Source organism: Oncorhynchus kisutch, linkage group LG26 (genome assembly GCF_002021735.2).
Source record: "Oncorhynchus kisutch isolate 150728-3 linkage group LG26, Okis_V2, whole genome shotgun sequence".
NCBI lineage: Eukaryota > Metazoa > Chordata > Actinopteri > Salmoniformes > Salmonidae > Oncorhynchus > Oncorhynchus kisutch.
Genome location: NC_034199.2, coordinates 40,706,524 through 40,723,948, shown reverse-complemented (window position 1 = coordinate 40,723,948; position 17,425 = coordinate 40,706,524). Strand labels below are relative to the sequence as shown.

The 17,425-nt window shown below is 39.9% G+C and overlaps 1 protein-coding gene across 5 annotated transcripts; it reads right to left on the bottom strand.

Moving 5' to 3' along the window:
* Window positions 1–1,486: 1,486 nt before the first annotated feature.
* LOC109870812 (methylmalonic aciduria and homocystinuria type D protein, mitochondrial-like) lies at window positions 1,487–14,785 on the bottom strand. 5 transcript variants are annotated; one of them, XR_004205633.1, is made up of 9 exons: window positions 14,627–14,785; window positions 14,269–14,315; window positions 14,032–14,182; window positions 13,620–13,840; window positions 10,690–10,798; window positions 10,249–10,379; window positions 5,260–5,346; window positions 2,301–5,049; window positions 1,487–2,248 (listed from the first exon to the last, which is right to left on the bottom strand). XR_004205633.1 is itself a non-coding variant. In XM_031805783.1 (8 exons), the coding sequence occupies exons 2-8, from the start codon at window positions 14,275–14,277 to the stop codon at window positions 4,849–4,851; spliced, it is 909 nt and encodes a 302-aa protein (XP_031661643.1). In that variant the 5' UTR covers window positions 14,278–14,315; window positions 14,614–14,785; the 3' UTR covers window positions 1,487–4,848. The 5 variants fall into 5 exon arrangements, 2 of the variants coding, with proteins under 2 accessions (XP_031661643.1, XP_031661642.1); XR_004205634.1 differs by having other exon boundaries at window positions 1,487–2,780; window positions 2,833–5,049; XR_004205632.1 differs by having other exon boundaries at window positions 1,487–4,284; window positions 4,501–5,049.
* Between the last annotated feature and the right edge of the window lie 2,640 nt (window positions 14,786–17,425).

The following is a 17,425-nucleotide window of genomic DNA, read 5'->3' as shown; positions in this document are numbered from 1 at the left end:
CTCCAGCTTCAGAGATTTTTGCAGTTCGTTCCAGTCATTGGCAGCAGAGAACTGGAAAGAAAGATGACCAAAGGGGGAATTGGCTTTGGGGGTGCCCAGTGAGATATACCTGCTGAAGCACATGCTACAAGTGGGTGCTGCTATGGTGACCAGTGAGCTGAGATAAGGCGGGGCTTGACCTAGCAGAGACTTGTAGTTAACCTGTAGCCAGTAGGTTTGGCGACGAGTATGAAGCGAGGGCCAGCCAACGAGAGCGTACAGGTCGCAATGGTGGGTAGTGTATGGGGCTTTGGCGACAAAATGGATGCACTGTGATAGACTGCATCCAGTTTGTTGAGTAGAGTGTTGGAGGCTATTTTATAGATGACATCACCAAAGTCGAGGATCGGTAGGATGGTCAGTTTTACGAGGGTATGTTTGGCAGCATGAGTGAAGGATGCTTTGTTGTGAAATAGGAAGCCAATTCTAGATTTAATTTTGGATTGGAGATGCTTAATGTGAGTCTGGAAGGAGAGTTTACAGTCTAACCAGACACCTAGGTATTTGTAGTTGTCCACGTATTCTAAGTCAGAGCCGTCCAGAGTAGTGAAATTTCTGCCTGAAGAATGTACTCATTAATTACAAGTAAGTACCCCTTTTTTTTAATGTAGTGCTGTCCTTGAGCTGTTCTTGTCTATTAATGTTCTGTATTATGTCATTCTGTATTATGTTTCATGTTCTGTGTCGGACTCCAGGAAGAGTAGCTGCTACTTTTGCAACAGCTAATGGTTGATCCTAATACAATACACACAAACAAAAAATACCAAAGTTGACCAAGTTCATTTTGTGGGATAGTTTACTGGCCTATGCTATGTTGTTGGGTGTTTGTTAAGAGTTAGATTTTGGGCTCATACCAATAACGTACTTACAAAGTTCAGACTGCAAGAACAAGGATAGTCAATTTGAACGCATTATTTCTACTAGGTACAAAAGACAACAACAACAATTCATTTCAGATCGTGTGTTGACAAGGGACCCATCTAAATGATGCAGTCAATAATCCCGGTGTGGGTCTAAAAGGAGATGATGTTCCCATCTGCTGTGTGATTGTTGGAACAGTAGAGGTCAATGAATGTTAATGGTACCACATACACTTCCTACTACTGACACCTTCCAGGAAAACAGCCTGAACCGACAGGTGCTCATTTCAGCTTATCAAGTTCAACACGTGCCTCTTACAGTCAATGAGAGCTGTGGGTCATGATGACAAATAATTACAATCTAAATGTTATAATTTTTATTTTATATCCCTCCCTTCACAACACATTAAGCTTTTTGTGCATATAGAATACATTTTTTGTGTGCTTTTATTTCAGGTCATGAAACCAACACTTTACATGTTGCGTTTATATTTTTGTTCAGTATATATCAATGTATTAGTACTATGAAGGTTAGTTCATCAACAATAACCTCTTTCCCTTCACCCTGAAAGAACTGACCACAGTGACAAGATTATTTGGTTTATTGCATTTCACGTGTGGACTTCTGGATTAAAGCAGCCTCAAGAATCACAGACCCGTTTCTAAAACAGCTGATTTTGTAGAGCGAGACAATACCCGTCTCTTTCAGACCCAAGTGCACTGATTACTGTCACGAGCACAATATTCAAGGATTAACTGGATCTCAGGACCTGTGAACAAGACACGAGGTCTCTATTCTGAAGGTAACATGGATCAAATAAGAGCTCTTGAGATTCATCTCATGACATCAGAAAAGTAAACCCTTATCTTCTGATAAAAAATGGCAGGTGATCAACCCAAGTCATGTGCAGCAGCAGATCCCCTGTGTTGTCTTTATTTCTACATGACTTATTCTACTAACTGGACAGAGTCAACCCAGCTTTATATCTAACTACATGACTTATTCTACTAACTGGACAGAGTCAACCCAGTTTTATATCTAACTACATGACTTATTCTACTAACTGGACAGAGTCAACCCAGCTTTATATCTAACTACATGACTTATTCTACTAACTGGACAGTCAACCCAGCTTTATATCTAACTACATGACTTATTGTCTTTATATCTAACTACATGACTTATTGTCTTTATATCTAACTACATGACTTATTCTAGTAACTGGACAGAGTCAACCCAGCTTTATATCTAACTACATGACTTATTGTCTTTATATCTAACTACATGACTTATTCTAGTAACTGGACAGAGTCAACCCAGCTTTATATCTAACTACATGACTTATTTTCTTTATATCTAACTACATGACTTATTCTAGTAACTAGACCGAGTCAACCCACCTTTATATCTAACTACATGACTTATTGTCTTTATATCTAACTACATGACTTACTGTCTTTATATCTAACCACATGACTTATTCTACTAACTGGACAGAGTCAACCCAGCTTTATATCTAACTACATGACTTATTCTACCAACTGGACAGAGTCAACCCAGCTTTATATCTAACTACATGACTTATTCTACTAACTGGACAGAGTCAACCCAGCTTTACATCTAACTACATGACTTATTGTCTTTATATCTAACTACATGACTTATTCTACAAACTGGACAGAGTCAACCCAGCTTTATATCTAACTACATGACTTATTGTCTTTATATCTAACTACATGACTTATTCTAGTAACTGGACAGAGTCAACCCAGCTTTATATCTAACTACATGACTTATTGTCTTTATATCTAACTACATGACTTATTCTAGTAACTGGACAGAGTCAACCCAGCTTTATATCTAACTACATGACTTATTTTCTTTATATCTAACTACATGACTTATTCTAGTAACTGGACAGAGTCAACCCACCTTTATATCTAACTACATGACTTATTGTCTTTATATCTAACCACATGACTTATTCTACTAACTGGACAGAGTCAACCCAGCTTTATATCTAACTACATGACTTATTCTACCAACTGGACAGAGTCAACCCAGCTTTATATCTAACTACATGACTTATTCTACTAACTGGACAGAGTCAACCCAGCTTTACATCTAACTACATGACTTATTGTCTTTATATCTAACTACATGACTTATTCTACAAACTGGACAGAGTCAACCCAGCTTTATATCTAACTACATGACTTATTCTACCAACTGGACAGAGTCAACCCAGCTTTATATCTAACTACATGACTTATTCTACTAACTGGACAGAGTCAACCCAGCTTTACATCTAACTACATGACTTATTGTCTTTATATCTAACTACATGACTTATTCTACAAACTGGACAGAGTCAACCCAGCTTTATATCTAACTACATGACTTATTCTACTAACTGGACAGAGTCAACCCAGCTTTATATCTAACTACATGACTTATTCTACTAACTGGACAGAGTCAACCCAGCTTTATATCTAACTACATGACTTATTGTCTTTATATCTAACTACATGACTTATTCTACTAACTGGACAGAGTCAACCCAGCTTTATATCTAACTACATGACTTATTGTCTTTACATCTAACTACATGACTTATTCTACTAACTGTACAGAGTCAACCCAGCTTTAAATCGAACTACATGACTTATTCTACTAACTGGACAGAGTCAACCAAGCTTTATATCTAACTACATGACTTATTGTCTTTATATCTAACTACATGACTTATTCTACAAACTGGACAGAGTCAACCCAGCTTTATATCTAACTACATTACTTATTCTACCAACTGGACAGAGTCAACCCAGCTTTATATCTAACTACATGACTTATTCTACTAACTGGACAGAGTCAACCCAGCTTTACATCTAACTACATGACTTATTGTCTTTATATCTAACTACATGACTTATTCTACAAACTGGACAGAGTCAACCCAGCTTTATATCTAACTACATGACTTATTGTCTTTATATCTAACTACATGACTTATTCTAGTAACTGGACAGAGTCAACCCAGCTTTATATCTAACTACATGACTTATTGTCTTTATATCTAACTACATGACTTATTCTAGTAACTGGACAGAGTCAACCCAGCTTTATATCTAACTACATGACTTATTCTAGTAACTGGACAGAGTCAACCCAGCTTTATATCTAACTACATGACTTATTCTACTAACTGGACAGAGTCAACCCAGCTTTATATCTAACTACATGACTTATTGTCTTTATATCTAACTACATGACTTATTCTACTAACTGGACAGAGTCAACCCAGCTTTATATCTAACTACATGACTTATTGTCTTTACATCTAACTACATGACTTATTCTACTAACTGGACAGAGTCAACCCAGCTTTAAATCGAACTACATGACTTATTCTACTAACTGGACAGAGTCAACCAAGCTTTATATCTAACTACATGACTTATTGTCTTTATATCTAACTACATGACTTATTGTCTTTATATCTAACTACATGACTTATTGTCTTTATATCTAACTACATGACTTATTGTCTTTATATCTAACTACATGACTTATTCTACTAACTGGACAGAGTCAACCCACCTTTAACCACTTTCTATTTCACATTCAATATAACCTTTATTTCTACAGTCAAGTCTCTGAGATAAAAATCTATTTTGCAAGAGAGACCCTTTTCAAAATCAGGCCTTCAACCACAACACACAAAGGGGGAAAAAACACTGTCTGGCACATAGACACAAAAAAATACATATACTCTAATGGTAATACCCTCAGGGACCATGTGTGTGGGTATTTCACCATAGTACTATTTTGAGGGTTTCTATAGAAATGTGAACAACAAACAGCTCTCCAAACAGTAGTTGAGGCCTGTGTAGAGCCATGACACATCAAGGTATAATAGCAACCACATGCCAGACACTCTCCCATCATTCAGGTTAAGTTCCCTTGCAGCTTCTCCATGATATGGCTATCGGGAGGTGCGTTGGTGAAAACTGTCCCCACAAAAACATGTGTTCCCCACAAGGTGTGGCGGATGACTTTGCAGCAGCCCAGGTCCTCGATGCTGAAGCCCAGGTTACAGTACCGCTCGTCGGTCTCGAACAGTGTGTTGTTGGTGTACGACCCAAAGAACTGGAAGAGAGACAGAAGACATTAAGGGAAAGATCTGAATACTGCTTGTTTATGTTTGAAAGACTTTAGTTTAACAATTATAATCCATTTCAATTGGCAAGAAGACCACACAATTGCCATCACTGTGTCACAACTGTATGTACTGTTTGTTATGAGACAGCTATTTCTGTAGCATAGTGCTAATCCTTGAGCTGCTATGAGTTGTCTTACCGCCATGCCTGACGATGGGTCGATGAAGTCAGCCCAGAAGCCTTCTGTCCTCAGGGCATAACAGATCTCTTTGGCACCAGCAACAAACTGCAACAAGAGAACAATGCAAAACTTATCTTAAGACAATTGATTGAATTTTCGTGTTCGTTACAAACATGTGAGAAAGTGTCAAACAGTCTGAATGTACACTACCGTTCAAAAGTTTGGGGTCATTTAGAAATGTCCTTGTTTTTGAAAGAAAAACACTTTTTTCGTCCATTAAAATAACATCAAATTGATCAGAAATACAGTGTAGACATTGTTAATGTTGTAAATGACTATTGTAGCTAGAAACGGCAGATTTTTTAATGGAATATCTACATAGGCGTACAGAGGCCAATTATCAGCAACCATCACTCCTGTGTTCCAATCCCACATTGTGTTAGCTAATCCAAGTGAATCATTTTAATAGGCTAATTGATCATTAGAAAAATTATGTTAGCACAGCTGAAAACTGTTGTTCTGATTAAAGAAGCAATAAAACTGGCCTTCTTTAGACTAGTTGAGTATCAGGAGCATCAGCATTTGTGGGTTCGATTACATGCACAAAATGGCCAGAAACAAAGAACTTTCTTCTGAAACTCGTCAGTCTATTCTTGTTTTGAGAAATGAAGGATATTCCATGCAATAAATTGCCAAGAAACAGAAGATCTCGTACAACGCTGTGTACTACTCCCTTCACAGAACAGAGCAAACTGTCTCTAATAGAATTGGGCTGCGCACATTTGGCCCAGTGTCATCCGGGTTAGGGAGGGTTTGGCCGGCAGGGATATCCTTGTCTCATCGCGCACTAGCGACTCCTGTGGCGGGCCGGGCGCAGTGCATGCTGACCAGGTCGCCAGCAGTGCACGCTGACCAGGTCGCCAGCCGACACATTGGTGCGGCTGGCTTCCGGGTTGGAAGCATTGTGTCAAGAAGCAGTGCGGCTGTTGTGTTTCGGAGGACGCATGGCTCTCGAACTTCGCCTCTCCCGAGTCCGTACGGGAGTTGCAGCGATAAGACAAGACTGTACCACGAAATTGGAAAAAATAAAAAAACACACGTGAAACAGATGTGCTGCTAACAGTATAGCTTCCTGTCCCCATACTGGGCTCCAACCCGTTATCCTCTGATCTCAACACACGTGACCCTCCTTGACAACGTACCAGCCGTTTGAGCTATCGAAACATCTAATTTGATAGCTCTATCGGCGACATTTCAAGCTAGCTGTGGACTGAGCTTACGGTACGCTCTTAACTCTGTACACACGCAACAAGTGCTGTTGTAGAGATGTGGCCAATTGCTGGGACGGGGGGTTACGTGTCAGTGTCTAATAAATGAGTGCAGTCAAGGGGGTAAGCAGCACAATTAGACCGATTCTCAGCCATGGGCATGTTAACCAGACGGTGAATAACAGTCAAAAACAAGTCCTGCTCTTACACGCTCTACCCTCTCACACACTCAGACTACTTAATGCTGGGATCAGAAATAAGTCATGCACAATCCCATTATCGTATTACCAGTGCAGTCTTGGTCTTAGTGTCAACAATTAAAGTTGACACTCATTCTGCAGCTAATTTACAACAACTACGTACTTGCTAATACTTTAAGAGGCATTGAGTTAGAGAGTATAGTTCAATCCTTTCAATTCCTTACAGGTTAACAAAGATAGTGCTAAAACATACATGTTAGCCATAGACTAGCAAATCATAACTCCATACTACTTCAGGCAGTAAAAGTGTCAGAATGGTCTTCAGTGGTTCTGTAAACAAGCATAACAGAGCAGCGAATTTAACAGACATTTTTATTGATTAGCATCCGGGATAATATATATCCAAGTCTTTACTGTGTTGTAGGGACAACAAATGGAATGGGAGTTCACTGGACATCTTCGTAGGTTTAGGAAAAAAACAGCACAATGTGGAAGCACGCACACACATTTTTAATTTTATTTAACCAGGCAAGTCAGTTAAGAACAAATTCTTATTTACAATGACAGCCTACCCCGGCCAAACCCGGGCGACGCTGGGCCAATTGTGTGCCGCCCTATGGGACTCCCAATGATGCAGCCTGGATTCGAACCAGGTACTGCAGTGACGTCTCTTGCACTGGAATGCAGTGTCTTAGACCACTGTGCCACTCGAAGTTTGGAAAAGGCTACTCATTCAAGGGTTTTTATTTTTACTATTTTCTACATTGTAGAATAATAGTGAAGACATTAAAACTATGAAATAACACAAATGGAATCTCGTAGTAACCAAAAAAAAGTGTTAAACAAATCAAAATAGATTTGATAATTGAGATTCTTCAAAGTAGCCACCCGTTGCCTTGATGACAGCTTTGCACATTCTTGGCATTCTCTCAACCAGCTTCATGAGATAGTCACCTGGAATTTCAATTAACAGGTGTGCCTTGTTAAAAGTTAATTTGTGGATTTTCTTTCCTTCTTAATGCATTTGAGCCAATCAGTTGTGTTGTTACAAGGTAGCGGTGGTATACAGAAGATAGACATATTTGGTAAAAGACCAAGTCCATATTATGGCAAGAACAGCTCAAATAATCAAACAGAAACGACAGTCCATCATTACTTTAAGACATGTAGGTCGGTCAATCCGGGAACATTTCAAGAACTTTGAAAGTTTCTTCAAGTGCAGTCGCAAAAACTATCAAGTGCTATGATGAAACTGGCTCTCATGAGGACCGCCAAAAGGAAAGACCCAGAGTTACCTCTGCTGCAGAGGATAAGTTCATTAGAGTTACCAGCCCAAATAAATGCTTCAGAGTTCAAGTAAGAGACACATCTCAACATCAACTGTTCAGAGGAGACTGCGTGAATCAGGCCTTTATGGTCAAATTGCTGCAAATAAACCACTACTAAGGACACCAATAATAAGAAGAGACTTGCTTGGGCCAAGAAACAGCAATGTGCAATGGACATTAGACTGGTGTATTCTGTCCTTTGGTCTGATGAGTCAAAATTTGGAATTTTGGGTTCAGACCGCAGTGTCTTTGAGACGCAGAGTAGGTGAACGGATGATCTCCACATGTGTGGTTCCCACCGTGAAGCATGGAGGAGGAGTCATGGTGTGGGGATGCTTTGCTGGTGACACTGTCAGTGATTTATTTAGAATTCAAGGCACACTTAACCAGCATGGCTACCACAGCATTCTGCAGCGATACTTCATCCCATCTGGTTTGCGCATAGTGGAACTATCATTTGTTTTTCAACAGGACAATGACCCAACACACTTCCAGGCTGTGTAAAGGCTATTCGACCAAGTAGAGTGATGTGCTGCATCAAATGACCTGGCCTCCACAATCACCCAACCTCAACCCAATTGAGATGGTTTGGGATGAGTTGGACCGCAGAGTGAAGGAAAAGCAGCCAACAAGTGCTCAGCATGTGGGAACTCCTTCAAGACTGTTGGAAAAGCATTCCAGGTGAAGCGGGTTAAGAGAATGCCAAGAGTATGCAAAGCTGTCATCAAGGCAAAGGGTGGCTACTTTGAAGAATCTAAAATCTAAAATACATTTTGATTTGTTTAACACTTTTTTGGTTACTACATAATTCATTTCTGTAATTGCATAGTTTTGATGTCTTGACTATTATTCTACAATGTAGAAAATAGTACAAATAAATAAAAAGCCTTGAATGAGTACGTGTGTCTGAACTTTTGACTGGTTCTGTACATATCAGTGGAGAAAGTGGAGGACCATCCTCCCCAGTGAAATTTCATAAAAATAGTGAAACATGAAAAAATAAATTATCCTTTTTAGATAAAACTATACTAAATATATTCATATGTCACCAAATAATTGATTAAAATACACTGTTTTGCAATGAAGGTCTACAGTAACTTCAACAGCACTGTCTGGGCTAGCACCATGGTGTACCCGAAGGACAGCTAGCTTCTGTCCTCCTCTGGCGACATTGACTTTAATATAAAAGCTAGGAAGGTGGTAGGCCTCACCCTCTTCCATAGACATACATGTTAATTATGACCACTTCTGGAGGACGACGTCCAACCAATCAAAGGTTTTGCAGTATGAACTGAAATGTAGTCCATCCAATCATAGAATGAACCTAGTGTGTTGTATTGGGATTGTGCCACAGAGCATTATGGGGGTTCTATGTGTTGCTTGGTGACATTGTTGGATAGAGATGAACTATTCTGACCCTTTACTCTGTACTTTGTTAAAGCACCTTTGGCAGCGATTACAGCATTGAGTCTTCTTGCTGCAGAGATGGTTGACCTTCTGGAAGGATCTCCCATCTCCACAGAGGAACTCTGGAGCTCTGTCAGAGTGACCATCGGGTTCTTGGTCACCTTCTCCCCCGATTGCGTAGTTTGGCCGGGCAGCCAGCTCTAGGAAGAGTCTTGGTGGTTCCAAACGTCTTCCATTTAAGAATGATGGAGGCCACTGTGTTCTTGGGGACCTTCAATGCTGCAGACATTTGTTGGTACCCTCCCCAAATCTGTGCCTCGACACAATCCTGTCTCAGAGCTCTATGGACAATTCCTTTGACCTCATGGCTTGGTTTTTGCTCTGACATGCACTGTCAACTGTGGGACCTTTATATAGACAGGTGTGTGCCTTTACAAATCATGTCCAATCAATTGAATTTACCACAGGTGGACTCCAATCAAGTTGTAGATCAAGGATGATTAATGGAAACACGATGCAGCTCAATTTTGAGTCTCATAGCAAAGGGTCTGAATACTTATGTAAATAAGGTATTTCTGTTTTCGCTTTGTCATTATGGGGTATTGTGATGTCATTATAGAGTATTGTGTGTAGATTGATGAGAAAACATTTTTATCTTATCCATTTTAGAACAAGGCAGTAACCTAACAAAATGTGGAAAAAGGGAAGGGGTCTGAATATTTTCCAAATGCACTGGGACTATAATAAATACATATATATATCTCTGGGTACAACTACCCAGTGTGGATTGAGACCCAAACTCACTTCATCTAGCATCAACTCCCTCTCTTTGTCCACTGCCTCACACCACGCTGTCATGTCATTCTGCGTCTTCTGGGTCACTGTGACAACCGTCATGATGTTGTTAGGGGCCTCAGGGAACATTGACTCAAACTCTGTAAACACATGGTGAGAACAAGTATGATCAAAACTTCGTTCAGAACAAGCATGGATCAACATTCCTTCAGTATTCCAGCCCCCTCTACTGGACACATGTAGAATATCAATTTCACAACAACATGTAGTAACCACCTCCACCTCTTTTCCCTACCCATTCCCCTTTTAATACAGTTTACACAAACTAGAGACAGTATAACAACAAGTTGGAAAACATGTGCCAGAAAATGTGTGTAGCATCTTCAGTGTGTGCTTCAAATAGTAGGCCTATATCTGATTGGTCTAAGGAAAACAGAACCATAAATGTACCTTTCTTCAGCAGCTCAGGGCAGGGCTGTATGGCACACTCCACATTGGAGTTCTCAAAGTACTGTTCTGTTCTGTTGACCGTTTGTTCTGGGGGAGTGGCCTCTTTCCCCTAAGAACAAACAAACCAATCAGGGGATGTTGCTCAGAAAACCAAAACATCCCTGAAAATGTTTACCCGGATAATATATACATGCTTCATTATCTTATCAATGCGAACAAAAGAGGTATACAATGACTTTACATGCACAGAGGAAACTAAATTTAAATATATATTTAAATGGGCAGTGCAGTTAAAAATGTGATCTTTCCTTTTTATATTTCCACACTATGGAGGTCAAAATAACACTCTGAAATTGTGAAAATTACGATAATGCCCTTTTTGCTTAAGAGCCATTTGAAAAGAAATTCCTGGAATTTCAGCCTGTTCAGTAGATGGGATGGAGTTTGTTTCCCAGATCATGACATCAATCTGATCTGATTATAATAGACAGATGACTGTCCATCTGGGTAAGGGGTGGGCTCTAGACAATCCTATCAGATAATCAGAGCTGTCTCAGTAAATATCTTCAAATGTATTACCACTAGGGCTGGGCGATATGGCCTAAAACGAATATCTCTATTATTTTCTAACTTGGGGGCGATTCACAATATCTAGATTTAAAATATTTTTTTCTCTCTAAATAAGCTTTGTTGTACAATTAATGGTCAAATACACTGCATAACTAGTTGTACCTGTTTTTTGTTGTTACAATAATCACTGATCTGGCTTTCTGGTCTATAAAAAGCCCCTTCTATTAACATTTTTACCAGAACCAGAACCATGCACAATCACTAATAACGTAGCAGGCATGATAGAAAAATGAACACTGGTCTCACAAACAATCTCTCAAGCACAAGCCCATGTGCTAGTGAGTAGCCAGCTAATATTTAGTCAACTTAGACCTAGGTATAATTTCACAAGCTCTGAATTCAGCTACCAACTGTTATGAACACAACCTTCTGTCCATCTCCAACTGTTTGAACAGCATGGTAGCCTGTCCACTTTGTTCAGATGTTGGAATCAACTGGCCTACCTTGTGTCTCCGAACGAGTTGCCAACTCAAGAAAATAAAAAGATTAACACATTTTTAAAATGGTTTATGCTTAATGCATTTTTATAAAACACAATACTAAATAGCTAGTAGAGAAATCTTTGACTAAAATGCTGCTAACGATACGTGGTATCGTAATGCACACAACAAACTGAGCATTCCTTTTTTCCAGAATGAACATTAATTGATACATCTGTTTTAAAAGTGTCTGCTCTGCTCCAAATGTGAGTTGAAACAGTTTGATAGGTTAACTTCTCCTCTATTACACTAAACTAATGTCTGTGTTTCGGTGTCTATATGACAAGATTCTGTTGGACCAAACCTCAAATGCAAATAGCGAGGATGAAGTGACCGCTCATCTGTTGTTGTTGTGAGTGGTAAGGGGAGGGGCATGGGAGAAAGAGGCTTCACTCTCATCTGTTGTTGTTGTGAGTGGTAAGGGGAGGGGCATGGGAGAAAGAGGCTTCACTCTCATCTGTTGTTGTTGTTGTGAATGGTAAGGGGAGGGGCATGGGAGAAAGAGGCTTCACTCTCATCTGTTGTTGTTGTTGTGAATGGTAAGGGGAGGGGCATGGGAGAAAGAGGCTTCACTCTCATCTGTTGTTGTTGTGAGTGGTAAGGGGAGGGGCATGGGAGAAAGAGGCTTCACTCTCATCTGTTGTTGTTGTTGTGAATGGTAAGGGGAGGGGCATGGGAGAAAGAGGCTTCACTCTCATCTGTTGTTGTTGTGAGTGGTAAGGGGAGGGGCATGGGAGAAAGAGGCTTCACTCTCATCTGTTGTTGTTGTTGTGAATGGTAAGGGGAGGAGCATGGGAGAAAGAGGCTTCACTCTCATCTGTTGTTGTTGTGAGTGGTAAGGGGAGGGGCATGGGAGAAAGAGGCTTCACTCTCATCTGTTGTTGTTGTTGTGAATGGTAAGGGGAGGGGCATGGGAGAAAGAGGCTTCACTCTCATCTGTTGTTGTTGTGAGTGGTAAGGGGAGGGGCATGGGAGAAAGAGGCTTTACTCTCGCCAAAATAAGCCCAACGCTATTCTATGTGCTTACTTTGAACCTAAGCTTGGTCGTCTGCCTTCCCGCCTTTGGGACAATGACTCCCATTGCGACATGAGCATCTAGTTTATTATATAGAGATCTCTGGTGTAAATGGGAAGGTGCACACAGCACAGAAGGAGCGAACTAGACTAGACCAAAAAAACTATACGAAAAACAAGCAGACATCAAAGTTGATAAAAACACGAAATACCAAAACACTTTATTCTGTGATACAGCCATATGGAATATTGCGCAAAAACATAGGTTGTAATTAATTCGATATTACACCCAGTCCTAACGCCCACACGATCAAACTGAGCATTTCAATGGACAAAATAGGCTGAGGGAAATCAATGATACAATATTTTATTTTCATTTTCATTAAATAAACACACAGTAATTTATTATACGTAAAAAAAACATTAAAAAACTGGCATAGGCTATTTTTTTTTTTTTATCATTGCAGATCACCATTAGGCCTACTTCCACACACCAGAACAAAATAGGGCCAGGACAATACCAGTATTGGATACATGTTCATGTTTTGGCAAGGAAACAAAACACGAAGTGGATTTAAATTCTTCAGAATAACAGCCCTGATATTGGAAACAAACATCATTATGTTGTCATCCAGAGTCTCATTTACTTATTTTTCAAGCTATAGCACACAATAGTTTATATACAGCAGGTTTTTAATAGGACCAAAGATTTTTGTCTGCTTCTTGTTTTCATTTTTGCCATGGAAAATGGCATTGTCACAGCCCTAGACGAAATGTGTGTCAATTGTCATTCCAAACCTTACTTACTTGGAACTCTCCGACAACATGAGCCAGGAGGAACTCATACCTCTCGCTGCTGGAGAGGGCAGACAGTACATCGGGCACTGTCTGGTGGACTGGGTCTTTAATTTTCTGTTTTGCTGTGCCCTCCAGGTGGCAGTCGAAGCCTGCGTTACCTGGCAGCTGGAAGCGCTGGTCCTGAGGCCCGAACGGACCCATGTTCTCATCAGGCCACACTGTCCTGTGACCTGATGTAAACAAATAACAATGAGACATAATATAACACTTTCTAAAACACTGGGAACTGAAAATAAATGTTTTTCAAGAAGTTGACCCAAATATTGGATTAACTTTCCTTCTGAATAACAGACAGTTGGTTTATGATGTTCACGTTCAGGCAAGTACAGTAGCATCATTGTGATTAGAGGTCTGTGCTTACCAAGGTCAGGGGGTGTGATGGCTAATCGAGGCTCATCAGAGGCAGAGGATCCAGCACCAGAGAATGTTCTCTGGTTGGGTCCAGCGATCCGCCGGACAAGTATGTGAAGCCCTGGCAGGTATGTCACCAGCCTGGCTCTACTACAGAGCACCTGGGGAACAGAGAATGGACGTCCCCATTAGGTCACACACACGATTAAAATGTAAAAAAACATGTTAAGTGTGTGTGTTGACTTACACTGGCCATCCTGTTGGGCCTCTCTTTTCTGTGGTCCACTTGTAAAACTTCAAAAGAAAACGGAATAAATTAACTAAACGCATAGCTTGCTAATTATTTGAACACACAATTATGAATATCTTATAAATTAGCTCGTATGTCTGTCATTTATTACGCTCGATTATGATAAAAATGTCAAACTATATAGCTGTCTGCCTCATTACATAACGGGCTACAGAACGGAACGTTTACTTTGTTAGCTAACAAGTGAGAGGTACTGCAACTACTGCTAACGTTAGCTAGCTTCTAGGTGGAGGATTTTCCTTAGTTGATTAGCTCTGACAATCGTAACTTCAGAAGTTTTACCTTAAATATATACCTTGAAGAATATCCCCTTCTTGCATGCATAAATCTATAAAATACGTTGGTAAACTCAATAGTTTTAATCTGTGTTTATAGCTGGCCTGCAATATGCCTGCGTCACATCGCTTTTGATGCGCACATGTGCCGTTACGTGGGTTAACTGCAGGAACCAACAAGGGACAAGAACAGTCTGACGTAACACTGTTCTTCTTCTTCGATTAAGTTTAACGGTGGTTGGCATCCAATAAATGTTGCATTACCGCCACCTGCTAGACTGCATTACCGCCACCTGCTAGACTGCATTACAGCCACCTGCTAGACTGCATTACAGCCACCTGCTTATACTTTGCTTTAAAAAAATATATAGACCATACCATCAAACACATCATTCACAAAAAAACATAAACACAACCCTACTCCATTATTTAATCTATTAAGTCCTACTTCAGGCCAACAACCTGAAAGGATGGGACACCACCACTTAACACACCCTGCAACTCTCCTGATGTCAAGTCTCACTCACCCAAACACCTCTCTGCAGCTGCCACCCCAACCTATTTTCTGCGACTTACATTCCATCTCTGCAGTACAGTTGATATCCATTGCTATAATTGCCAAAAATCTAATTTTACTGAAACATGCAGTACCAGTCAAGTTTGGACAAACCTACTCATTCCAGGGTTTTTCTTTATTTTTACTATTTACATTGTAGAATAACAGTGAAGACTTTAACACTATGAAATAACACATATGGAATCATGTACTAACAAAAAAAAGTGTTAAACAAATTAATATATATTTTATATTTGAGATTCTTTAAAGTAGCCACCCTTTGTCTTGATGACAGCTTTGCACACTAATATCACTTTTCCCACCATTTTCAACCGACTCAAACTCACCCTCTTTCTCCCTCTCTCTCTCGCTCTCTTTTCCCCCTCCATCCATACTCTGTATTCCAAGTATACGTCTCCTTATGATAATACTAGACTTCTCCTGACATACCTCTTGTTCTTACCTACTCAAGGGACGCCATTTAACCGGCTGTCACAATCTCCATACACTCAACACGAACCCCTCGGGATGTAGCGTCCAACAGATCATCCCACTTGTAAAGCAGCTGCTTCGTCTTGATGTCTGTCTGCTCCATCAATAACTACGGGTGAAAACAAATACAAAATATAAGAGCAACATGCAGAATCATGTTTGTCCACTAGAAGTCGTCATATGCCTATCCATGAGTACCAGCATTTATCGACAGATTGTTACTCTTGGTGCCAGTGGCAATTCTAATGATTGTTTTCAGACAAAAATAAATGTGACAGGGTAGGAACCAAAGTGTTTCATATGGGACTCTAATGATTGATTTACCTTTACAATGTATAACACTAGCCCTCTAACTTTAGCTCATATGAGAACTTGGTACCTGAAGGTACATGTGTTTATACAGGTATGTTGTCCTGTGTTGTTGCTATGCAAATGTTTTTATTTTAGGGCAACCTGCCCCAGTATCAGTATCCTCCAGTATCTAATGCCCCGGAACCTCAGATTCAAACTCTGCAAGCGCTATAATGTCAAAATACGTTAGTTCCGCACCAAATATGGAGATTCGCTAAGCAACTATCTTAATTTACTCACGTTACGGTCAGTATGTTCTTTCAAAAAGGTATGAAAAATTATAATGTACAGCCTTTGTTAACCTAATACTTTGCAAAAGCATAATTGGCATTTTCCATCTTGTTAACTTCCAGACCAAATAGCCAACCATCCAGCAGCACATTTTACTAACCATATAATGAGGCAGGTTAAGAAATAACTAGTGCTGGGATTAACCTTGTGTTTTGTTATTCGTAATCCTGTATCAATTCTGTGATCATTTTGTTTTATTGAGATTGATTGTGCGTTATAGCAGCCCAAGGCTCCTGTGCATAAAATCAACCTTTCCCACTATGTAATTGAATACACTGTCACACAAATATGCAGTATACAATGGAAATATGTGAATGAGGGCTTTAGTGTTCTCAATGTCTTGGAAAAGACCAGGTGTGGACAATCTGCAGCAGCCCTGAGCCAACAGGATATTACATAGCAGCCCTCCAAAACACAGGATGCGGGCTGTGTGAGTATAATGTATTATAGCTTGTTTTCATCAGTCTATATGGGTTTCGGTTATATTTAGTTTGGACTAATTCAATCCACGGGTCTCTGGTTCTGCTCCACCCGTTGAGTGACTCACAGAGGTTCTGAACTTGAGAGGAGATGACGTCATTCACCTGCATTCACTCACCATGCTCTCCTAGAGACTGACCACAGTGACATGGATGTTCTGTGCCTTTTTGGTCACGTTAATTAACTAACAGATGTCTTTCAAAAAAGTGCATGCTGTTGTGCTTCCATAGAGGCCGCGTAAATATACTTGTATGCTATGATGGGAATACATATAAAAAGTAGGCTACATTGTTGTTGGTATATGTACAGTGCCTTGCAAAAGTATTCATTCACTGGACATATTTCCTATTTTGTTGCATTACAGCCTGTAATTTAAATAGATTTTTATTTGGATTTCATGTAATGGACATAGACAAAATAGTCCAAATCGGTGATGTGAAATTGAAAAAAAATAAGTAGTTTAAAAAAATATAAAAAAGTGGTAAAAAAAGATCAGTAACTTTTAACATCCCACTGAGCACCATTAAATCCATTATAAAAAAATGGAAAGAACATGTCACCACAACAAACCTGCCAAGAGAGGGCCGCCCACCAAAACCTAGAAACCAGGCAAGGATGGCAATAAGAGGCAACAAAAATACCAAAAGTA

Excerpts from the sequence above, each read along its gene's own strand:
- LOC109870812 (XM_031805782.1), bottom strand. The coding sequence starts at position 14,651 with ATGCAAGAAGGGGATATTCTTCAAG. Across the intron at positions 10,380-10,689 it reads CCCTGAGCTGCTGAAGAAAG|AGTTTGAGTCAATGTTCCCT; the intron begins GTACATTTATGG and ends ATGTGTTTACAG. Across the intron at positions 5,347-10,248 it reads GGGAGTTGATGCTAGATGAA|TTTGTTGCTGGTGCCAAAGA; the intron begins GTGAGTTTGGGT and ends CTCTTGTTGCAG.